Raw genomic sequence first — 21,290 nt, 5'->3', positions numbered from 1 at the left:
AATTTGAAAACAAAAGAAACTTTATTTACTGAGATAATACTTCATAGAGGAATCAACAACTGTCATTCTCGTTTAGCAATGAGACAAATAAAATGTCTGTGAATTTATCTGCCCTAAAAAAATAATTCACAATGAACTTCAGTGTTTTAAAATGGAAACGCGTGGTTTACTATTCTTTTGTAGAACGTATGAACTCTTCTTGAATGGTGGCACCCCTTATGAAAAAGGTGTTGAAGTGGACCCTTCGGTATCCAGAAAAGGTACAGCTTTTAGGTGTCGCTTTCTCTCCTTTCCTTACAAAGTAAACAGAAGATGCATCAGCAAGGGGGGCTATATTCTAATAAGCGTAGCATTCTTCACTTGAGTTCACATTTTTAAGAATAAGTCATTTGATAGTAAGATCCTAATCATTTTCCTAACTGCTAATTTTCTTGGTGGCACATATGAGACTCTAATGTAGGAAATGAGAAAGCATGAGGACCCTTTGTTAATTCAATGCCTTCTCATTGAACACTGGACTGATGCCGGTGGCCGCCACAGAATTCACAGAAGAGGCTAATTCGGAGGTTGCCTATCGCTAGGTTGAAAGACACAGATATTTCAAATTGTGGTCATAACATGCCACGTCACCTTCCAAAAGTATCGAGCATTTTTTAAAAATATTCATTGACCAGGCACCGTGCTCAATGATGGTAAAATGGAGAGTAGGACAGATAGGGCCCTTGCCTCGTGGAGCTCAGCTCCTGACAGATTTGAAACTCCCCGTTTGCTTCTTAGACGTCTCTGTCCTTGTTTCACGACTCGGACCACACGGCATTGCCGCTGCCCTGACAGTGCCACAGCCCCACCTTCTTGGCATCGGAAGGGGTTTGAGACCTGGGACGCAGTAGGTTCTACCTAGAGACAGTCATGCTTTTTAACTTTCCTTTTTCCCTTTGTAATCTGGCAGCGACAATGCTGTCCAAGCCCCCGATGGGGTGGCAGCTACAGACGCCAGTCAGGTGCCATTAGGGAGGTCGGTAGGCTTCAATGCCATGCTTTCTCTCTTCATCGGCTCAGTTAGGGTATGTGAGGGACTCCTGCTCTTCGTACAATTATTATTTATTACCCTAAATTTTTATTTTAGTATAAAAGGTACTTTGTTTTATTATACTTACTGTCCCAAGCACTTAAAGCTTTGACATTTATTTTCTATTTTTTTTAAAAGCACATGGGAACGTTTTCCATCAGATGATGATGATGAGAAGGCAGCCTCAACTCCTAGTAAAACTGAGATCTTCAAACAGAAGATCGAGAAACTTACTAAGGTTGGTCCCCACTTACCTGGCCAGTAACTTGAGGTCCTTCAGAGTTTCTAGACCGTCTTGCTTTCAGCTTCTCCTCCTTCCTGGTCATCTTTCGTTGGTTATTTTTTCCCTCATTAATTTGTCTGCCAAGATCAGTAGGGAAATAGAATGGTAATAAATTCAAATCATCTCACTTTTTGTTTACTAGTAGCTCAAGTGAGACATTTGGTCAGAAATAGTATAGAAACTTGGCTAAATGGGGCTTGCCATCCTTGATCTTATCATCAGGGAACTTTTTTTTATGTCAGGTTAGCTGAGGTATGATTTATATGCCATAAAATTTGCCTTTTTTGGTTTCCAGTTCTTCGAATCTTGACCAGTGTATACTCTCATGTAACTACCACCACAACCAAGGTGGAGAATATTCCCATCTCTCTGAACAGCTCTCTCCTTTGTGGTCAGCTCCCTAGCCTCAGCCTCAGGCAGCCACTCATCTGGTTTTTTTTCCCGGGAGTTTTGCCTTTTCCAGAATGTCATACAAATGGAGTCATACAGTGTGTAACCTTCTGAGTCTGGCTTCCTTCACCCAGCATAGTGCATTTGAGGGTGTCATCCATATTATTAGAAGTTTGTATCAGAGGTTTGTTTTTTTGTTCTAAATAGTGTATTCCATTTGATAGATATACTGCAATGCATTTATCCAATCACTAATTGATAGATATCTGGGTTGTTTCTAAGTTTGGGCATTTATGAATAAAGCTTCTCTAAATATTTGCAGATGAGGCTTTTGTGTGTGGACATAAACTGTTTCTCAGCGGTATAAATACCTAGGTGCAGGATTCCTGGGTGTCTTTTTAATTTTACAAGAAACTTCCAAACTCTTCCAAAATGACTATAGCATTTTACACTCTCTGCAGCAATGTACAAAAGTTCCAATTACTCATATTCTTGGTATTAATCAATTTTTTTCATTTTGGCCATTTTAATAAGCAATGGGATCTCATAGTGGTTTTAATTTGCATTTTCTTTAGGTAGGCTTTTTAAATTTGTTTTATTTTTTAGTTAATTTTCTTTCATTGACTTATAGAGCCCTTTTTAGATTTTTTTTTTTATTCCAGTAATTAACTTACAGTGTTATATTACTTTCAGGTATACAATATAGTGATTCAGTACTTCCATACATTAATTACTCAGTGCTCATCACAAGTGTACTCTCAATCTTTTTCACTTATTTCAGGGAGCTTTTATGCTAGTAGGTTCCCAGATCTATCACCTTCTAACTCCGTAACCTCTTGGACAAGTCATTTAACCATCTCCCTCAGGATCCCCATATCTACATCTTTTCAATGGGCATAATAGTATCAACTCCATAAAGCTGTAATGAGGTTTAATGAAAAGAAAGTAAATAAAACGCCTAGATTGTTTTCATAATATATGGCACATAGTAAAACACATAATACCTATAATTATTTACTATTATTATCTTCCAGATAGGTAACTGCAAATATAATGCCAGGTACATGGTACTGTGTTATAAAATTTGTTCAAATGAAGATGTGCTATGTAGCTGGTAAGATCAGAGTGGGGGTTGAAATAGGCTTTGAAGGACTGGAGAGGTGCACATGTGAAAATATGCAGCGGTGGAGAAAGGGAACTTGACACAGAGGGCACAGGGTACACAAGAGGGCGGGAAGGGAACAGCAAGGCCTGGGAAGAGAAGCTGGTAAAGTTGACCTGCCCCACCATGACTTGCCTCTTACTTGCTGATTATCAAGAAACAGAGTAATAGATGAAAAGTTGGCATAGCCTTCTGAATTGTTGTTTTCTCATTCTGGATCATGCCCTTAGTTTAAATATTCCGTGTTCTAGGGGCGCCTGGGTGGCGCAGTCGGTTAAGCGTCCGACTTCAGCCAGGTCACGATCTCGCGGTCCGTGAGTTCGAGCCCCGCGTCAGGCTCTGGGCTGATGGCTCAGAGCCTGGAGCCTGCTTCCGATTCTGTGTCTCCCTCTCTCTCTGCCCCTCCCCCGTTCATGCTGTCTCTCTCTGTCTTAAAAATAAATAAACGTTGAAAAAAAAATTAAAAAAAAAATAAAAAAAAAATATTCCGTGTTCTTATATCTGATACTGAAATGTGTTTAAATTTTTTTTTTAACGTTTATTCATTTTTGAGACAGAGAGAGACAGAGCATGAACGGGGGAGGATCAGAGAGAGAGGGAGACACAGAATCTGAAACAGGCTCCAGGCTCTGAATTGTCAGCACAGAGCCCGATGCGGGGCTCGAACCCACAGACTGCGAGATCATGACCTGGGCCGAAGTCGGACGCTTAACCGACTGAGCCACCCAGGCGCCCCTGAAATGTGTTTTATAATTCTACTATTAACAGTTAAATCTTTCAATAACCATTAATAATGTGTTCGTGGACATTATTCATTCTCTTGATTTTTTCCCCCCCTGGATGTTTACGGAGCCTGTAGATTCCCTTTTTTGGCCAATCTTTCCTTGGAAAATTGCTATTTTTCAAGATAAAAAAAAAAAAAAAAAGCACAGTAGCAGTCTTTGTAAAAGAAAAGCCAAAATCCTGTTTGGCTTCATTCTTCCTGCTTCTTCAGCCTTCCTCTTCTCGTCTCATTGGTAAGCCTCCAACAGTCCCCAAGCACTCCCAAGCATATCTTTCGACTACAGCTCTTAATAGTGTTGCTTTGGCCCCAGATACGGGTTCCAAGATACTTTTTACAATCTAGAGATCAGATCTGACTGGGCAGTGCGGAGGTCAGGTAAGCAGGCCCATGCTTCCAAAGCAATGAGCGTTCTTCATTTGCTGGTTCTCAAAGAAGGGTCCTGAGTCCTTGCCCTCCAGGCCCCAGGAACTAAGATGCTTGTTTGATTTCAGCACCCAGTAGGAGCTTAAAACATGTTTGCTAAAGAATTTCAAAGTAGAAATCTTCCTGCTAGTATAAAAGTGTACTTCTCGGGAGCTCTGCTCTGCCTCCCGCTATTCCCAGCCTCCCCCACCCTTGACTGCGTGTGTGCTCTTCTGTTCTCCCAGAGCTCAGGAGAGGGACCTGAGCACCGTCTTGAATTGCCACTCCACTCCGCATGATCCGGAAATAAGTGTGCCCAGAAGTGTCAAGTGTGGGCTGGTGCAGCGTAGGCTCAGCTGATTCTCGTAGAGACCGGGCCATGGGCACAGAGAATCCAGAGGCCCCCACCGGGCTGTGTGTAAGCTGTGCTGGGGGTCTGTGGTGAAAGACTGGGAACCAGCATAGGAGCTTTGGGGCGTTTCTGCTCTGAGCCTGCACAGAGGTGGAGACTGAGGTGGGACCGATCCAGCTCAGTCCCCTTTCCTCCCCTGACCGCCATCTTCAGTGGATGGGAGAGGAAGCAAGTAACGGTGCCAACAGCCCTCCTCCTCTCCTTCAAAAGTACATTCCACCTCTGCCCCCACCCTCCGGTGCTTAAAGAACTCCACCTTTGTTTAGCCAGACTCTCCTGCTGAAAGGAGAAAACACAGAAGCTTTTAACGGTATGCCTAGGGACATACTACAGAGCACACAGACCCAAGGTTGGGAAGCCCAGTGAGGGTTTGCCTTCCTGCCCAGTTTTACCCAGTGCCCTTGCGAGTCGGCTTCCTACTGCCCTCTCACCATCCAGCAAGCAGTCTTACGTGTGTGTACCTTTGGATGTCAGCAGAAATGCAAATTAATCAATGTAGACGCATCTCTTTTACCAAAGAGCCCCAGAATCCTGCCCATGGGACTCCTTTTGTGGGGACGGTTGTAATCATCGTGACCCTCTCGGCATGAGATGAAAGAGGGAGCAAATAGATCCTTCAGTTTCACCAAGTCTCGCCATTCTAATTTTGGAGCTGTTTTTCGATGGACTTTAACCTGATGTGATTTGGCCAAAGGCAAAGGGCCCGATGAGGGAAAGCCCTGAATTTAGACCCAGACCCCCAGTGCGTGAGTTCAGAATGCCAAGAAATACCCGTCTGTGGAAGTAGGCTGGGTGCATGTGTATAAATTTGCTGGAAACTTGTCTGTCTTTGCCTTTTTGATGTATCCCATCTTTTTTTCTCCTTTACTCCCATTGTATTGTTTCTAAAAATAAATGAGATGATAGTGCTACTAGCCTGAGCCCCATTATTACGTTCATCGCCCTTCTGCCATCAGAGTTTGCTGGCGGATGGGTGAGATGAGAAAGAAGTACGTTTTTACTTCTAATAGCTTAGCCAACCTTAGTAGCTCAGAGCTTCCTGCTTGTCTTGGGTTTGGAAAAAGCAGAGGATTTTCCTAAAGAGGACTAATAAAGTGCAGCAGTACTGCCTCATGTTGTGGGGAGGTGCCAGAAGGAAAGGAGTGCCCACACTGTGGGAGGAACGGAGGCCTCTACATCAGGCTGGAAGTGATGCCAGCTAGACAGAGCAGGCGGCTCCGTGAGAGGAGCAGGAAAAATGGAAGGAAGGTTCCACCCCTTCCTCTAGCAAAATCAATGGCTGTTCTTCGGCATGAGACATGGTTTGGGCACGCAGCTGAGACACTGCCCAGATGGGCCACAGACCAGAGGGCAGGATGTGGAACAACCCTTAGGAATCACAGCCGAACACTGAGAAGGCATGTGGTGCCTTTGTGGCCAGTCTTTGCAATCCAGGTCAGACATAAGACGAGAATTGTAGCAGGGTCGGAAAGCAACAGTTTCTATAGACCAAATGCTGTATGTGAATGTAAGAGAACCTGTCTTACATTTTTGCATGTTTCTAGAAATGCAGGGGTCAGGAAGTGGTCAAGGATATTTGTTAAATTCCATGCAGCTACCCCTGGGGAATCCGTTGCTCCAGCACCACCATAAGGGTTACATTCGTTCTGTTCTCTTCCGACAGGCCGGAAGCCTGAGTGTTACCTCTGGGATTGATGGCCCTTCCTTCTAAAAGACTTACTCTAGAAACTAAAAGAACTAATTTACAAAACTTGAAATCTCTTTTTTGACTTTGAGTGGTTCTTCTTAGCCCAAAAATATTTTCCTCCTTGAGAGAGGACATTGTTTGCAAAGTTTTCAAGATTTCCTATGCGGTCATTCTTTATGCTTAGTGACAGAGTTCGTGTATTTCTAAAAATAACATTTAGAACACGTATATTTAGAATGGCTCAAAACATTTTCTTGAATATCTTCTAAGGTTAGCTTTGTACTCCGTATATTCCCAGTGAGCATTTAGTGTATGTCATGCATCAGGATTATAAAGTACTCACTTGTCGTGTTTCCAGATTATTATTTTGAAATAATATTGAAATTTTGTTTCTATTTTTTTAAGTATTTTCTTCTTTTTGGTGCTATTGTATATGGAATTGGTTTTACTTTTCAAATTGTTCACTGTTAGTGTGTGGAAACATGACTGATTGATGTATGCTGAATTTATATCCAATAACTTTGCTGAATCTGTTTATTCAAACAGTGTTTTGTGGAATCTTTAGGGTTTTCTACATATAAGACCATGTTGTCTTATATGTCTTATATCTGTTGTTTGTGAACAGAGATAATTTGACTTCTTCCTTTCCAATTTGGATAACTTTTATTCCTTTTTCTTGCCGGGGGCTCTAGCTAGGACTTCCACTATTGTATTGAATAAAAGTGGTGAAAGCAGGCATCCTTGTCTTGTTCCTGATCTTAGAGAAAAAGTTTTTGGTCTTTCACCATTGAATATGATGTTAACTGTGGGATTTTCGTATATGGCCTTTATCATGTGGAAGTAGTTTTCTTCTATTCCTAGAATCGTTGAGTGTTTTTATTATGAAAAGGTATTGAATTTTGTCAAATTCCTTTTCAGCATCAAATGAGAAGATCATATGGGTTTTTCCTTCATTCTGTTAATGTGTAGTGTATTACATTGACTGACTCTTTAATGTTGACCCACCCTTGCATCCCAGGAATAAACCCCACTTGGTCGTAGTGTATAAACCTTTCAGCATGCTGTTGAATCCTGTTCGCTAGTTTTTTGTTGAGGATTTTCACATCAATATTTATCAGGGATTTTCGTCTCTAGTTTTCTCATGTATCTTTGGCTTTGGTATCTGAATAACGCTGGCTTCAGATCATGAGTGTGGAAGTATTCCTTCCTTTTCAATTTTTGGAAGACTTTGAAAAGGATAGGTATTGATTCTTTAACTATTTGATAAAATTTACCAGTGAAGCCACCTGGTCCTGGGGGGGTCTTTGATTATTGATTCAGTCTCAGATTTTCTATTTATTCCTCATTCAGCCCTGGTAGGCTTTGTGTTTCTAGGAATTTGTCCATTTCATCTAGATTATCCGACTTGTGGGTATACAATTATTCATAGTACTGTCTTATAATCCTTTTTTTATTTTTATAAAATCAGTAGTAAGATCTCTTTTCATTTCTGATTTTGTGACTTGAGTCTTTTCTTTTTTTCTTAGTCCTCTAGCTAAAGGTTTGTCAATTTTGTTGATCGTTGCAAAGAACCGACTCTTGCTTCATTGACTTTTGTTATTTTCTCTTCTCTTTGTTGTTCATCCCTGCTCTAATCTTTATTATTTCTTTTCTGTTGCTACCTTTGGGTTTGATTTATTTCTCTTTTCTAATTTTTTAAGGTTTAAAGGTAGGTGGTTGATTTAAGATCTTTCTTCTTAATTAATGGAAGCATTTATAGCTGTATATTTTCCCTCTTAGCTTAGCACTCCTTCCACTGCATCCCATGAGTTTGGGTATGATGTGCTTTCATTTTATTTGTCTCAAGGTATTTTCTAACTTTCCTTGTGAGTTCTTCTTTGAGCCAGTGATTGCTTAAGAGTGTGATGGTTAATCTCCACATATTTGCGAATTTTCTAGTTTTCCTTCTGCTATTTCTAGTTTCATTCCATTGTGATAAAAAAAAAAAGGTGCTTTATATGATTTCAGTCTTTTAAATTATTAAGATTCATAAGTACCCTAACATAAGATCTGTCCTGGAGAATGTCCCATGTACTTTTGAGAAAAATATGTACTCTGTATTACTAAGCAGAGGATTCTATATGTGTCTTCATTACAGTTGGTCTACAGTGTTAAGTCTTCTATTTTTGTATTGATCCTTTGGTTGTTTTATTCTTTATTGAAAGTGGTGTATTAAAGTCTCCTACTGTGGTTATAGATCTATTTCTCTCTTCAATTTTGTTGATGTTTGCTTTGTATGTTTAGGAGCTCTAATGTTTGTTGCATATGTTTATAATTGTTATATCTTCTTGATGCATTGACCCTTTTATCATTCTTTAATATCCTTCTTTGTCTCTTTTAAGTTTTTTCGGCTTAAAGTCTATTTTTTCTGATATTAATATAACCACCCCTGCTCTCCTTTGTTAACTATTTGCATGGAGTATCTTTGTCTATCCTTTTCACTTTCAACCTCTGAGCATCCCTAGATCTAAAGTGAGTCTCGTATAGATAGAATATAGTTAGATCCTGTTTTTCTATTCGTTCTGCCAATCTGTGTCTTTTTATTAGGGAGTTTAATCCATTTATATTTAAAGTAATCACTGATAGGGAAGGACTTAGTATTGCCACTTTGTTATTTGTTTTTGTTTTTTTTACATCCTCTGGGGGTGTGGGGGTTGTCCCTCATTTTCTCCTTTAAGACCTTCCTTTGTGTTTGATTGATTTTTTTTATAGTGACACATTTTGATTACCTTTTCATTTCCTTTGTGTATATTCTATAGATTTTTTTTCTTTGTGGTTACCATGAAGATTACATATTACATGTTTAAAGTTATAACAATCTATTTTAAACTGACACGAACGTAACATCAATATTTAAATTTTCTTCTGTTTTTGAGCCCTTACTATGGACGAGGCATTGCATTAAGCACATCACATTTGTCTCATGTTAATTCTTTGAGTAATCGGAAATGGAGGTATTACTATCTGAATTCTACAAGTGAGGAAACCAAAACACAAGGAGAATAATTAATTAACCCAAAGTCACATAGCTAGGAAGAGGCAAAGTCAGAATTCAGTCCAGATCTGTCACACCCTCCCACATTCCACCCAGCAACATGAACAGTTTGAGCTCATGTTTCCTTTTCATTCATCACATCAGCAGGGGTGGCCACATGGCTTTGTCAAAACTTGTAGCTGACTAGTCCCTTTCTTCCCAAAACACATAATTTATGACTTTTCTTTTTTATTTAACATTTAACATGGGCATATATGCTAAAATGGAAATACGAGAGTGGCAAGACCGAGTTCAGGCTTGAAAGTGTAACATTAGTTTTCTGAAGTTTACTGTGGGCAACTTATAGTGGAAATTTTCTTGAAAATTGTTAACATCTTTTTTCCAATAATGAAGCAAATCTTAGAACTGTCCATTAAAGTAGTAAATACATATTTTAAAAACACCATAAGTTGGATGGTAGGGGTTTATTTAATGAATGCTTGTTTTTCTTCTTTAACAGCTTACTGCCAGAAACATTAATTGGAAGTATGTGTTCCATTCATTTGTTGATATTTTATCGCCAAATTCTTGGAGATGTACTCCTGAAAGACAGGATGAGCATGCAAAGTGCTGGTAAGAGGTCTTTGCAATTTCCTCATGTACTTTGAGTAAATGTGACCTATGCTTTGAGTAAATGTGACCTATGCCAACTTTTATCTTCTGCTTCTGAAGGTGAATTCAGAATTAAATGTTTAGAATAGCAGCAATGTCAATAAATTACTTCACATGCAAAGCATTGTTCTCCACTGTGCACCTGTGTGTACCCTATGTTAGTTCAGTATATATTCTGTTCTTTACAATATGCATATTTTCACATTACAAATTCTGGAGATTTGATGTGCTTGCTTCGACAGCACATACACAAATTCTGGAGATTTGAGATACTAAAACTCAGATACAGTCACATTTCCCCTCAATGTTTTGAGTAATCTGTTTTTACCACATGTTTGATATGCGCATCATCTTTTTGGGAAGAGACTGAAATCACCCAGAATAACTGGTTCTTAATGCACAATGTTTAAATATCAACAAACTAGTTAAAATTGAATATAGGAAAGAGGTATTCAGATGTTCTATTATTTATTCTTTTATCTTCTTTGTAAGCTTGAAACTTTTTCCCAGTAAAATGTTAAAAAATAATTTTAAGAAATCAATGACTTGTCACATATGATTGAACTTATAAAGAGATATACATGTTATAAGAATTACCTCTAAAAAAAGAGTTTAATTTTAATGAGTAGTCTTTGAACTCAGTAAATCAGTAAGCAGATATGTATTGAGTGGCCTCCTCTATGTCAGGCACTGTGCTGAGCCCAGTGATGGATGAGACAGGCACGAGCATCCGTCCCCTGGTGGACTGACGGACTTCAAACGCAAAATTACATGAATCATCCTTTTCAACCTTCTAAAATAAGTTTCTAAAGGAAGAAAGCCAGGGTGCCTGGGTGGCTCAGTTGGTTTAGCATCTGACTATTGATTTCGGCTCAGGTCACAATCCCAGAGTCATGGAATTGAGCCCCGCGTTGGGCTCCGTGGTGAAAGTGGAGCTTGCTTTGGATTCTTTCTCTCTTTCCCTCTGCCCCCCTCCCCCCTACTCACACTCTCTCTCTAAAATAAAAAATAAAAATAAAGGAAGGAGGAAAGCCAACAAGAGCATACACTGGGAAGACCTGAGGGAAGTCTCTGGGTGAGTAATATTCAAGATAAGACCTGAGAGAGGAGTTAGAGGTGTGGGGCAGGTTGCATGTCTGGGCAGAGGGGCCAACGTGTCTAAAGACCTGAGGCAAGACAATGCAAGTGTGTTGGAGGGATCGCAGTTGAAAGCCAGTGTGGCTGGAGCGGAGTGAGCAAGACAAAGGACCCTATGATAGCTTAGTTCTCTTGGACAGGTAGAGTTCATGGTTAGACAGGAGGCCTTTCCCAGAGACTTAGCTCCTGGATAGGTAGATAGAAATGGAACTCAAAGTTAGGGAAGTCCCGCCATTTCTCAAGGAATAATTATAACTCCAGGGAAGGACAATCTAAGCTTTCTTGTCATCACTTGACTGTGAGTTTATTTCGATGACTTTAGCAAAACTTCTTGAATGATCTGACTTTTAGAGAGGATTGATATGACTTCTAAGAGAGGATAAAGCTCATTAGCTTTTCTGTTGGGAAGGAGGTTAGTCAGAACCGTTGTCATCATTTGAATCTGACCATCAGAGTAAAGCTAATAAGACCTAGAGGGAGGATTTCCCTTTACTGAGGACACAAGATTGTAGAATACATTGCCCAGGCCATTTCAAGAATGACCTGGTGGACTGGAGTCAGGCCTAAGCAGCCTGATGCTTATTGGTTCCTGCTCAGCCTTCCAAGAGCAGGGTGCGTCCTAATTGGTTCCTTTTTTTTCCCCCAGGAGAGTTAACATACAGTGTTATATTGTTTCAGGCATATGGTATTGAGAGAGACAGAGACAGAGTGCGAGTGGGTTAGGGGCAGAGAGACAGGGAGACACAGAATCCAAAGCAGGCTCCAGGCTTCAAGCTGTCAGCACAGAACCTGATGCAAGGCTCAAACTCATGGACCACAAGATCATGACCTGATCTGAAGTCAGACACTTAACCGACTGAGCCACCCAGATGCCCCAGGGATTCAACAATTCTATACATTACTCAGTGCTCATCACATAAGTGTATTCTTAATCCCCTTCACCTATTTCACTCATACCCCCACCCATCTTTCCTCTGGTAATCATCCATTTGTTATCTATAGTTAAGAGTCTATTTCTTGGTTTGTCTTTTTTTTTTTTTTTGGTCTGTTTTGTTTCTTAAATTCCGCATACGAATGAAATCATATGGTATTTGTCTTTCTCTCACTGATTTCACTTAGCATTATACCCTTAGGTCCATCCATGTTGTTGCAAATGGCAAGATTTCATTCTTTTTTATGGCTGAATAATATTCATATATACATACATGTATATATGTATATCTCTTCATTCACCTACCGATGGACAGTGGGCAGCTTTCATAATTTGACTATTGTGGATAATGCTATAATAAACATGGGGGCACATATCTTTTCAAATTGGTGTTTTTGGATTCTTTGGGTGAGTACTCACTGGTGTAATTGCTGGATCGTATGACAGTTCCATTTTTCGTTTTTTGAAGAAATTCCAGACTGTTTTCCACAGTGTCTGAACCAGTTTACATTCCCACCAACGATGCATGAGGGTTCCATTTTCTCCACGTCCTCCCCAGTACTTGTTGTTTCTTGTGTATTTGATTTTGGCCATTCTGACAGGTGTGAGGTGGTATCTTATTGTAGTTTTGATTTGCATTTGCCTGATGATTAGTTATAGTGAACATCTCTTCATGTATCTGTTGGTCATTTGTATGTCCCCTATGGAGAAATGTCCGTTTGTCTTCCCATCATTGAGTTGGATTATTTGGTTTTTTGGTGTTGAGTTGTATAAATTCCCTAACTGGTTCCTTTCACCGTGCCACAGTTCTATCATAAGAAGGAAAGAGAGGTTGGAAAAACAGCATAGAAAGAAGAACAAATTTTTCTGGTCTTCTTCTGTGCAAATACACTTTTGCCCTAAAAGCTCTGTCTACTTGGGACAAGACTCATTTCAGAACTCCCTGGCGTATGGATATAGCAGCAGATGGAGATTGAGCAGACAGCTCTGAGACATCCTAGAGGTTAAAGTGTGCAGAATATGTTGTCAACAAAGCATGTGGCACAATCATTTTCCTCTGAATGAATGTTTTTATGTCTATAGCAGTCAAATACATTGGATGAAATTTATGTAAAATCTTTTCTGTTCTTTCATATTTCAGACCTAATTAGTAACACAGTGTTGGCCACCTTCCCCAAGCTCTTGGAGCAGCCTGACATGATGGACGCACTCAGGGTGGGTAGCACGAATCATGACGGAAACCCGATGGGTTCTAGAAGCAGTAAAACACACCATGTCAGTGAGTTCTGACCCCTGCTCTAGGGGTTTTTGTCCTACTTGGACAATGTCTCTCGATCCCTGTCCATTTGTCTAGCTAACCTGGTCTCATCCTTCCTCAGTATGAATGCTGCTTCCCCAGGGCTGCCTTCCCTGTCCCAGCGAGCAGGTGGAGCACCTGCTGTATACACTATTGCACTCTCTTGCCTGTTGTTTGCTCCTTGACTTAAGATGGCCACTGATCATGTCCTGAGAGCAAAAATCCGAAATGATTTGTTAGATAAACTCTTCTGAGTTTTCAGAAGAGAATCAAGGCATGCATATCATTTTTATTTCAATTCAACGTCTACTGCCTGCTATGTGAAATAGCAACCGGGTATGAGTTTGAACCACATGAAATCTCGAATTTTCGGCCATTTTTTGGCTTTCAAAAATGGCAGTTTCATAAGGTTTAATTTAACATATCAGAAATAACAAATATTAGGAGTCCCTTATGCCTACAAAGCAGTACTCAGATAACCCGGTAGGTGCCACTGACCATGTATAACCCAGTCCTTGAAGATTTAAAGAGGGCAGCAAAGAAGGACCAGGAATCTGTTCCAGAAGAGGTCCTTGGTGAGATAGACCTAATAACTGGAGCCAAGGTGGATTTTGACATGCTGAGATGGGAGGAGAAGACATTACAGGTAGAAGGATCAGCATGAGCAAATGTTTTGAAGCATAAAGGGATAGAGAATATTCTGTTTGTGATCCAGTTTGGCATGTAAAACGTGTCTGCGGATGGGCAAGGTTGGTCTGAGTCTCACACTGCCAGTGAAGAGCGTGTGTGGTAGGCAGCAGGTAATGTGTACAGGTTCTGCTGTAGGACAGCTCCTGACATGCAGGGTGGAAAAGTACACGTGCAGGAGAGAGGTGAGCTATGCTGGGCGGTGATTCCTGTCAAAAAGGATAGAGGTTGTAAGGGCCCGACAGAGAAATGGAAGGAGGAAGCAGTCACCTCCAGAGATTTTTTTTAGACTTGGAAGCTGATCTCATAGGATGGTTTGTCTGGCTTTGGGGTGTCCACAGTAACAATGAAGTTTTCAGCAAAAAGACTTAAGAAAGTATTCATGGCCTGTGATTATCCGTAACTTCAGATAAGTTCATTTGGCAGTATCATTAGATAACGCAGAATTTCTCTTTTTTCCCCCCACAAAGTCATCAGTGTCATACTATTTACTCATTATACAGAACACAGGGACGTTGGCTCATTCAACAAATATTTTACGAGAGCTCACTGCAGCTGAGGCACTGTGCAAGGTGCTGGCATACTTCCCTAGGTGTGTAACAGTCACAGAATCCGGGCATTGAAGTGAGGATGGAACCTTAGGGTTGATCTAGTCTAAATTCTGCGTTCCCTGATGAGCAGATAGCTCAGAGAAGCGCACTCAGGTCAGTCTTGGGCGTGTCCAGACAGGCCACAGGCTCAAGGAAAGGCATGTAGATAAGGTCGTTCATACACATTGTTAAATGGGAAAAAAAAAAAAAAAAATTTGAGTCGTAGTAAGCATATTTAAATATATATATTTACATGTATATATCTGCCTGTAAAAATATCTGGAAGAATAGACTCTAGAAAAGGAATACTGATTACCTTTGGATCATGGGTTAAATAATAAAAATAAAAAAGAGTGGTTTATTCTTACGCTCTGGAGCCTTGTCTCCATGGCACACCATACGACTCAGAATCAGCCAGGCTGTGCGGTGGTAGCTGACCCAGGTTTGTTTCTCACTCGTGGTACCTAGCCAGCACAGAGCAGTGGAAGACCCCGCTCCGTAGTCACCCAAGGGTGCAGGCTGTCGGAGGCTCCAGTGTCTTACAGCATCATCTGGAACAAGCAGCCCCTGTGTTGCCGGTTGCACCTGCAGGAGAAGAGAGAATAGAGGATTGTCCTTGGCCTTTCCACCACCTTTGCCCTGAAGAGGCACGGGCCATCTCTGCTCATGTTTCATTGGCCAGCACCAATCACTCGGTGGTTAATGGCCCCACTTAACTTCAAGGGAGCTGGGAGATGGAGTCTTCTCCTTGCTCCAGAAGGAAGAAGTGGACCTTGGTATACAGTCGTGACCCTCCACACACCCCCGTTTGCTGTTTGCCACTGACTTACTATAAGTGAACCACCCTACTGCTTGCTGATGGCTCAGTGAAAACTGAGGGAGGACCTTGACACAACTAACAAACAACAGGCACATTTTTCCAGACAATAAGTCGACAGCTGCTAAGTGGTAGTCATGTGAAACCAGATACCTTTTAAGGTTCACATTATGAAGCGTGTGAGCCTCCTAGGGTCACCTTCTCTAAGTTTAGTTTGCTGTTGGTGTTTAATAATAATGAGAACACCTGGCCTGTTTAGTAAAGCACCCTGGCTCTCTAAGGGTCCTCTTCAAACTCTCCAGGACCCACGGGTGCAGCATCGATGGGGTGGTGGACCACAATCTCATAAGGTGGTTCTTTCGTGGTAATAACTGGCCATTCACGGTAACAGGTCACGGTAAATATGACCATCCCAAGACCTGGCTCATTAGGGGCACAGCTTGTCGTCTCTTGGTAGGAAACTTCTCTTTCATTTCATGGAGCATCTCGTTCTTGGTCCCATATGTCATATCCATACCCCAGGGCCTCCCTACTGATAAAAGGGCTGATGCTTTCATGGAATCCATGAAATCGGGCACCAGCAGGAGAATACCTACAAACAGACACGGAACAGTGGCTGGGAAGAAGCAGCCATGAGAATGGGCACATCCTCTTGCTCACTGTTTGCCCGGAACTAGCACTGAGAAAGTCTTCAGTTCATATGTCTGTGGGACTAATTGAACTCTGGGCTTTTTACTTCTTTAAGGAAGCTTGTGTGATGCTTTGTGGACAGATTGGAGTATTTACTTGCAAAGCTGTACCTCATTTCTATCTCCCTCTGATCCCCGTCATCGTCATGGCAGACAGAATTGCCCAGAAGAATGGTATTTGGCAGAGCTTTCTATTTCCATTACTGTCTGAACTTAAAACCTTCATAGTATGTTATTGTTCAGGTGCTGCGTTTATGCATTTTGCAAGGATGTGTTAGTGTTTCACTGATTGCATTCTTAAATTAGTTTCGACTTGTAAGAACCATGGTGTTTCTGAGGTATCTTTCACCGCCTGGTCAGTCTGGCTCTGGGTCATTAGCAGTAGGTGCCTACGGATTCACTTCTTACACGTGTAGGGTCCGTGCAGCGTTTTTAACCCTGTCCATACGATTAATTACCATGAAGTTGTAGAAGTGGGGCAAAGGCTTGTGAATACTCAGGTTAATATGATATTTTGATTTGCTTTTTAGAGTTCGTGGGCTGAGAAAGAAAGCACATTAAAGAGATCAGAGAAGGTAATGCCATTTTCCACGCTGAACTGAACATTTGCAGTGCTCACTGCTTGCTTACACATGCTAATAATGCCCGTCTTAGCCAGAGAAGCCAGAGTCATAATCCCTCTTAACCAGTTAAACTGTGTCATCCTGGTTGCAAAGACATGTTCCAAGAAGGGTTTGGGTGAGCAATTCCTGACGTGAAAAGAAACACTCGATCAAAACAATCATTTCAGACCGGTGAGTGTGTTATTTGAGGAGAAGTTTCTGAACAAAGTTGCCAGTTGGCTATCAGATTCCTCTTATTTGAAAAAATTCCTCTAGCTCTCAAAGTTTATATCACGTAAGGAGAAGGGAAAAGAAGATTGGCCTAAGCTGTATAATACATTTAAAAACTGCACGGCTCATGCTTATATTACCATAGAGGCTTGGTGATTACCAAATAAAACTTGTATTTATCAGTGAGTAATGGCTTCACTGCTCTAATCCAGGGTTGACAAACTTTTTCTGTAAAGAGCCACATAGTAAATATTTTTGGCTTTTCAGGCTGTAAGGTCTCTGTTACAATACCCAACTCTGCTATTGTAGCACAAAGGCAGCCACAGACTACTGTAAACATCTGAGTGGGGCTGGGTTTCTATAAGACTTTATTTAGAAACAGAGGTAGTCGGCTGCATTTGGCTCATGGTCCATGGTTTCTGTACTTCAAGTCTAAAGAGTTAACTATCTGCAAGGAACATGGGAGAACAAAGTAAAAATCTTAAAAATTTTTCAAAACATAAACTGTGTTTTATACAATATATATGTGTAATATATACAATACATATACTGTATGTATGATATATACATACACTGTGTATATGCGTGTGTGTGTATATATATATATATACATATATATATATATATACATATATATATATAAACGGTATTGCATCCTTATTTGAGCAAAGACCATCTGACCAGTACCATCTACACTTGACCTCTACTGAAACTGGTAGATTTAATGCTTTTCTAGGACAGCAGTAGACAAGGTGCTGGGCCTCAGGCCTGTAGAAATTGCCCTCACACATGGTTGCTTTGAGAACAGTATCTATGGGCAGATCTGCTGTGTATAGTATCTCCCCCTTCCGACTGCTGTGCTTCCCAAGAGCCCCACCCCAGCCTGCCAGTGTCAGGGTTGACTGGTTATGACTGCAGTACTCTTGTTATCTGGGGAGAGTCTGCACATTCTTCCTCCTTGGGTCTCCTTTCTCTGGATTTCATGCTGCCCTTCTTTTATAACAACTTAACTCTGTCTCTGATATGCTATAATCTAATTAAGTGGATACAGCTACCTTCACGTTGTGTTTTAGTTGTGTTTACCTGGAACCACACCCTTACCACCAGAATTAGATTTCAGCACCCCAGTGTCCTTGATGGCATGTGTGGGGCACCCTCTGTGGGGCTTAGGAGACACCCTGGTCTCAAAGAGTCACCCACAGACTCTCAGGGAGAACAGCTTATCTCTCCTCCACGGTGAGTCTTGCTTGCTTCCATTTCAGAAAGTGCTGTTTCCCAACCGAGTAGCTGGTTCAGAGCCAATTACTTGCAGGCACAAATGGCACCCTCCGTCCCACCCCTTAGGTGGATTTTAGTCTACAGAGTTCATAGAATGTAACACTTAAAAAGTAATGATGTAGATCCACTCACAGTTATTTCTGATGGTGGTGTTTTCCCAGAGAGACAAAGAGTTCCTGAAGGCCATGTTTCTCCTGGTGTATCACAACTGCATGGTACCTCTTCTGCACTCCACACTCCTGCCCCCATACAGGTGGGCAGAAGAGGAGACAGAGGCTGCCCGGTGGAAGGTTATCACCGACTTCCTGAAGCAAAACCAGGATGGTGAGGGTGGTCTGCAAGCTCTGCTTTCGCCACATGGAGTCCACGAACCTTTTGACATTTCAGAGCAGACCTATGACTTCTTGGGTGAGTTAAGAAAGAACACAGTCTGACAGTGGTGGCCCTTGACCCTCAGCTTCCCACTGAATGGATGGACCCTCCTCGATGGATCCTCCTGAATAAAAGGACAGAACCAACTATTCTTTTTTGTACGACCACATTCTATAAAAAAAATACTTAACCTGAGAATTTGAATATGTGTGAATACAATAAAATACATTTCATAAAGAAATAGCGTTATCGAAATTTAGAGAAATTTGTTTTCAAGAACCAAGTAACTTTAAGTTGACTATATCCATAGATTTATACAAAATCAAGATTTTATCAAAAGCTAAATTTATGATCATTCAAGAAAGTGAAAATACAAATAAACTATTGGGACTACATCAAAATAAAAGGCTTCTGCACAGCAAAGGAAGCAACAAAACTAAAAGACAGCCTACTGAATGGGAGAAGATATTTGCAAATGATATCCAATAAAAGCTTAGTATCCTAAACATATAAAGGACTGATGCAACTCAATACCCCCAAAATAAATAATCCAATTTGAAAATGGGCAGAAGACATGAACAGACATTTCTCCAAAGAGGACACACAGATGGCCAACAGACACTTGAAAAGATGCTCAACATCACTGATCATAAGGGAAATACAAATCAAAACTGTGATGAAATATCACCTCACATCTGTCAGAATGGCTAAAATCAAAAACACAAGAAACAAGTATGGGTGTAGATGTGGAGAAAAAGGAAGTCTCATGCACTGTTGGTGGGAATGCAAACTAGCACAGCCACTGTGAAAACAGTATGCATATTCCTCAAAAAATTAAAAACATAACTACCCTACAATCCAGTAATTCTCCTGTGGGTTCCCCTAAGAATACAAAAACACTAATTTGAAGGGATACATGCACCCCATGTTTATTGCAGCATTATTCACAATAGCGAAACTATGGAAGCGCCCATGTGTCCATTGATGGATGAATGGATAAAGAAGATGTGGGTGGCACCTGGGTGTCTCAGTCATATAAGCATCTGACTTCAGCTCAGATCATGATCTCATGGTTCATGAGTTCAAGTCCCATGTCGGGCTCTGTGCTGACAGCTCAGAGCTTGGAGCCTGCTATGGATTCTGTGTCTCCCTCTCTCTCTCCTCCCCTCCTTTGCTCATGCTGTGTCTCTCTCAAAAATAAACACTTAAAAAAAGATACACACACACACACACACACACACAGAATATTATTCAGCCATAAAAAAGAACAAAATCTTGCCATTTGCAACGACATGGATGGATCTAGAGAGCATAATGCTGGGGGAAATAGAGGAAAATAAATACCATATGATTTCACTCATGTGGAATTTAAGAAAACAAATGAACGAAAGGAAAAAAAAGAGACAAACCAAGAAATAGGCTTAACTAAAGGAAACAAAATGATGGGTACCAGAGTGGGGAAGATGGGGGAAATAGGGGATGGAGACTAAAGAGTACACTTATCATGATGAAAAAAATAAAATTATTTTTAAAAAGAAAATGAAAATACAGTCCACAGAATGGGAGTAGATAATTGCAAATCATATGTCTGATAAGAGTCTAGTATCCAGAACATATAAATGTATGATTATTGCTAATAAAACCTACGTTGTGAAATGGAGGAATTGGAGAAATTTATGCTATGAATCATTTGATTCAGTCTAATATTTGAATGTGATTTATCCTAATTAGATATAAAAGCAGGATCTAGTTTTGCCGTTTCAAGTCCATATTAGTGCTCTTTCAAAAACAGAATAAAAACCTTTCAGGCTTTGAGGAATGAGACAACCTACCCCTATGTCAGAGAACAAAGGTTTTGTTGCATTTCAGATAAACTTGTGGCTGCTGGTGAATTGTCCCAAGCCTTCACTGTTAATAGGCGTAGTACTTCCGGCATTTATCGAGTACCTTGTACACGTATCCTCAGTTAACTAGGTTTAATGCCCACAGCCACTGTGGGAGGCAGGCACTGATTTGTTCCTGTATTACTGCTGGAGACACAGGCCAGGCAGGTGAAGCGTTTGGTCCAAAGACAGAGCTACTAAGTAGCACAGACAATATACCAAGTAAAGATCATGTGTAATTTTCTGCAACCCAAGATACTCCTCTCATCAGAACAAACATTGAGGAATCGCATGTGCAGATAAAACATGAGAAGATTGCTTCAAGAAAAACATAATCAGAGTTTCACCTACATGGCCAGAGGCCCAACCGAGGTACTTTTGCAGGCCACACGCTGCCTTACAAGAGGCCCTTACTTGTGGAGATCCGCCGTATTCTGAAACTCCTCACCGTCATCTTAGCTTGCCCTAAACCCTTAATCTAAACTCCGCTTGGGCCTTCATCTCAGAAACGAACATGGTATGAAAGGGTTCCCAGCCACAAATCTGACAAGGGAACTTGGCCTTGAAAAGGAGATGTCGGGGCGCCTGGGTGGCGCAGTCGGTTAAGCATCCGACTTCAGCCAGGTCACGATCTCGCGGTCCGTGAGTTCGAGCCCCGCGTCAGGCTCTGGGCTGACGGCTCAGAGCCTGGAGCCTGTTTCCGATGCTGTGTCTCCCTCTCTCTCTGCCCCTCCCCCCTTCATGCTCTGTCTCTCTCTGTCCCAAAAATAAATAAAAACGTTGAGAAAAAAAAAAAAAAAGAAAGAAAAGGAGATGTCACTGGATCTCCAAGAGCCATTTTCCGGAGCTTCTCTCCCTCTGCCCTTTGTGCCATGAGGGCAGCTGAATGTCCAGATGGCCAT

At 41.1% G+C, this 21,290-nt stretch overlaps 1 protein-coding gene across 5 annotated transcripts in view; it reads left to right on the top strand.

The window, feature by feature from the left end:
* NPHP1 (nephrocystin 1) overlaps nt 1–18,651 on the top strand; it is a 60,993-nt gene extending 42,342 nt beyond the window's left edge. For 3 of the 5 annotated variants that reach the window (XM_040496703.1, XM_040496702.1, XM_040496701.1), the window contains exons 15-20: nt 184–260; nt 1,208–1,307; nt 9,723–9,835; nt 13,084–13,157; nt 16,553–16,597; nt 18,295–18,651. In XM_040496703.1, the coding sequence (XP_040352637.1) occupies nt 184–260; nt 1,208–1,307; nt 9,723–9,835; nt 13,084–13,157; nt 16,553–16,597; nt 18,295–18,567 (682 nt within the window). In that variant the 3' untranslated portion in view covers nt 18,568–18,651. Of the gene's footprint in view, nt 1–183; nt 261–1,207; nt 1,308–4,335; nt 5,415–9,722; nt 9,836–13,083; nt 13,158–16,552; nt 16,598–18,294 lie in introns of those variants that run through there. The other 2 variants (XM_040496704.1, XM_040496705.1) reach the window with 2 other exon arrangements.
* The last annotated feature ends 2,639 nt before the right edge of the window (nt 18,652–21,290 follow it).

Source organism: Herpailurus yagouaroundi, unplaced genomic scaffold, assembly GCF_014898765.1.
Source record: "Herpailurus yagouaroundi ecotype Mexico unplaced genomic scaffold, PumYag 188, whole genome shotgun sequence".
NCBI lineage: Eukaryota > Metazoa > Chordata > Mammalia > Carnivora > Felidae > Herpailurus > Herpailurus yagouaroundi.
Note: the sequence above shows the minus strand (reverse complement) of the source record. Positions and strands in the feature narration are given on the sequence as shown.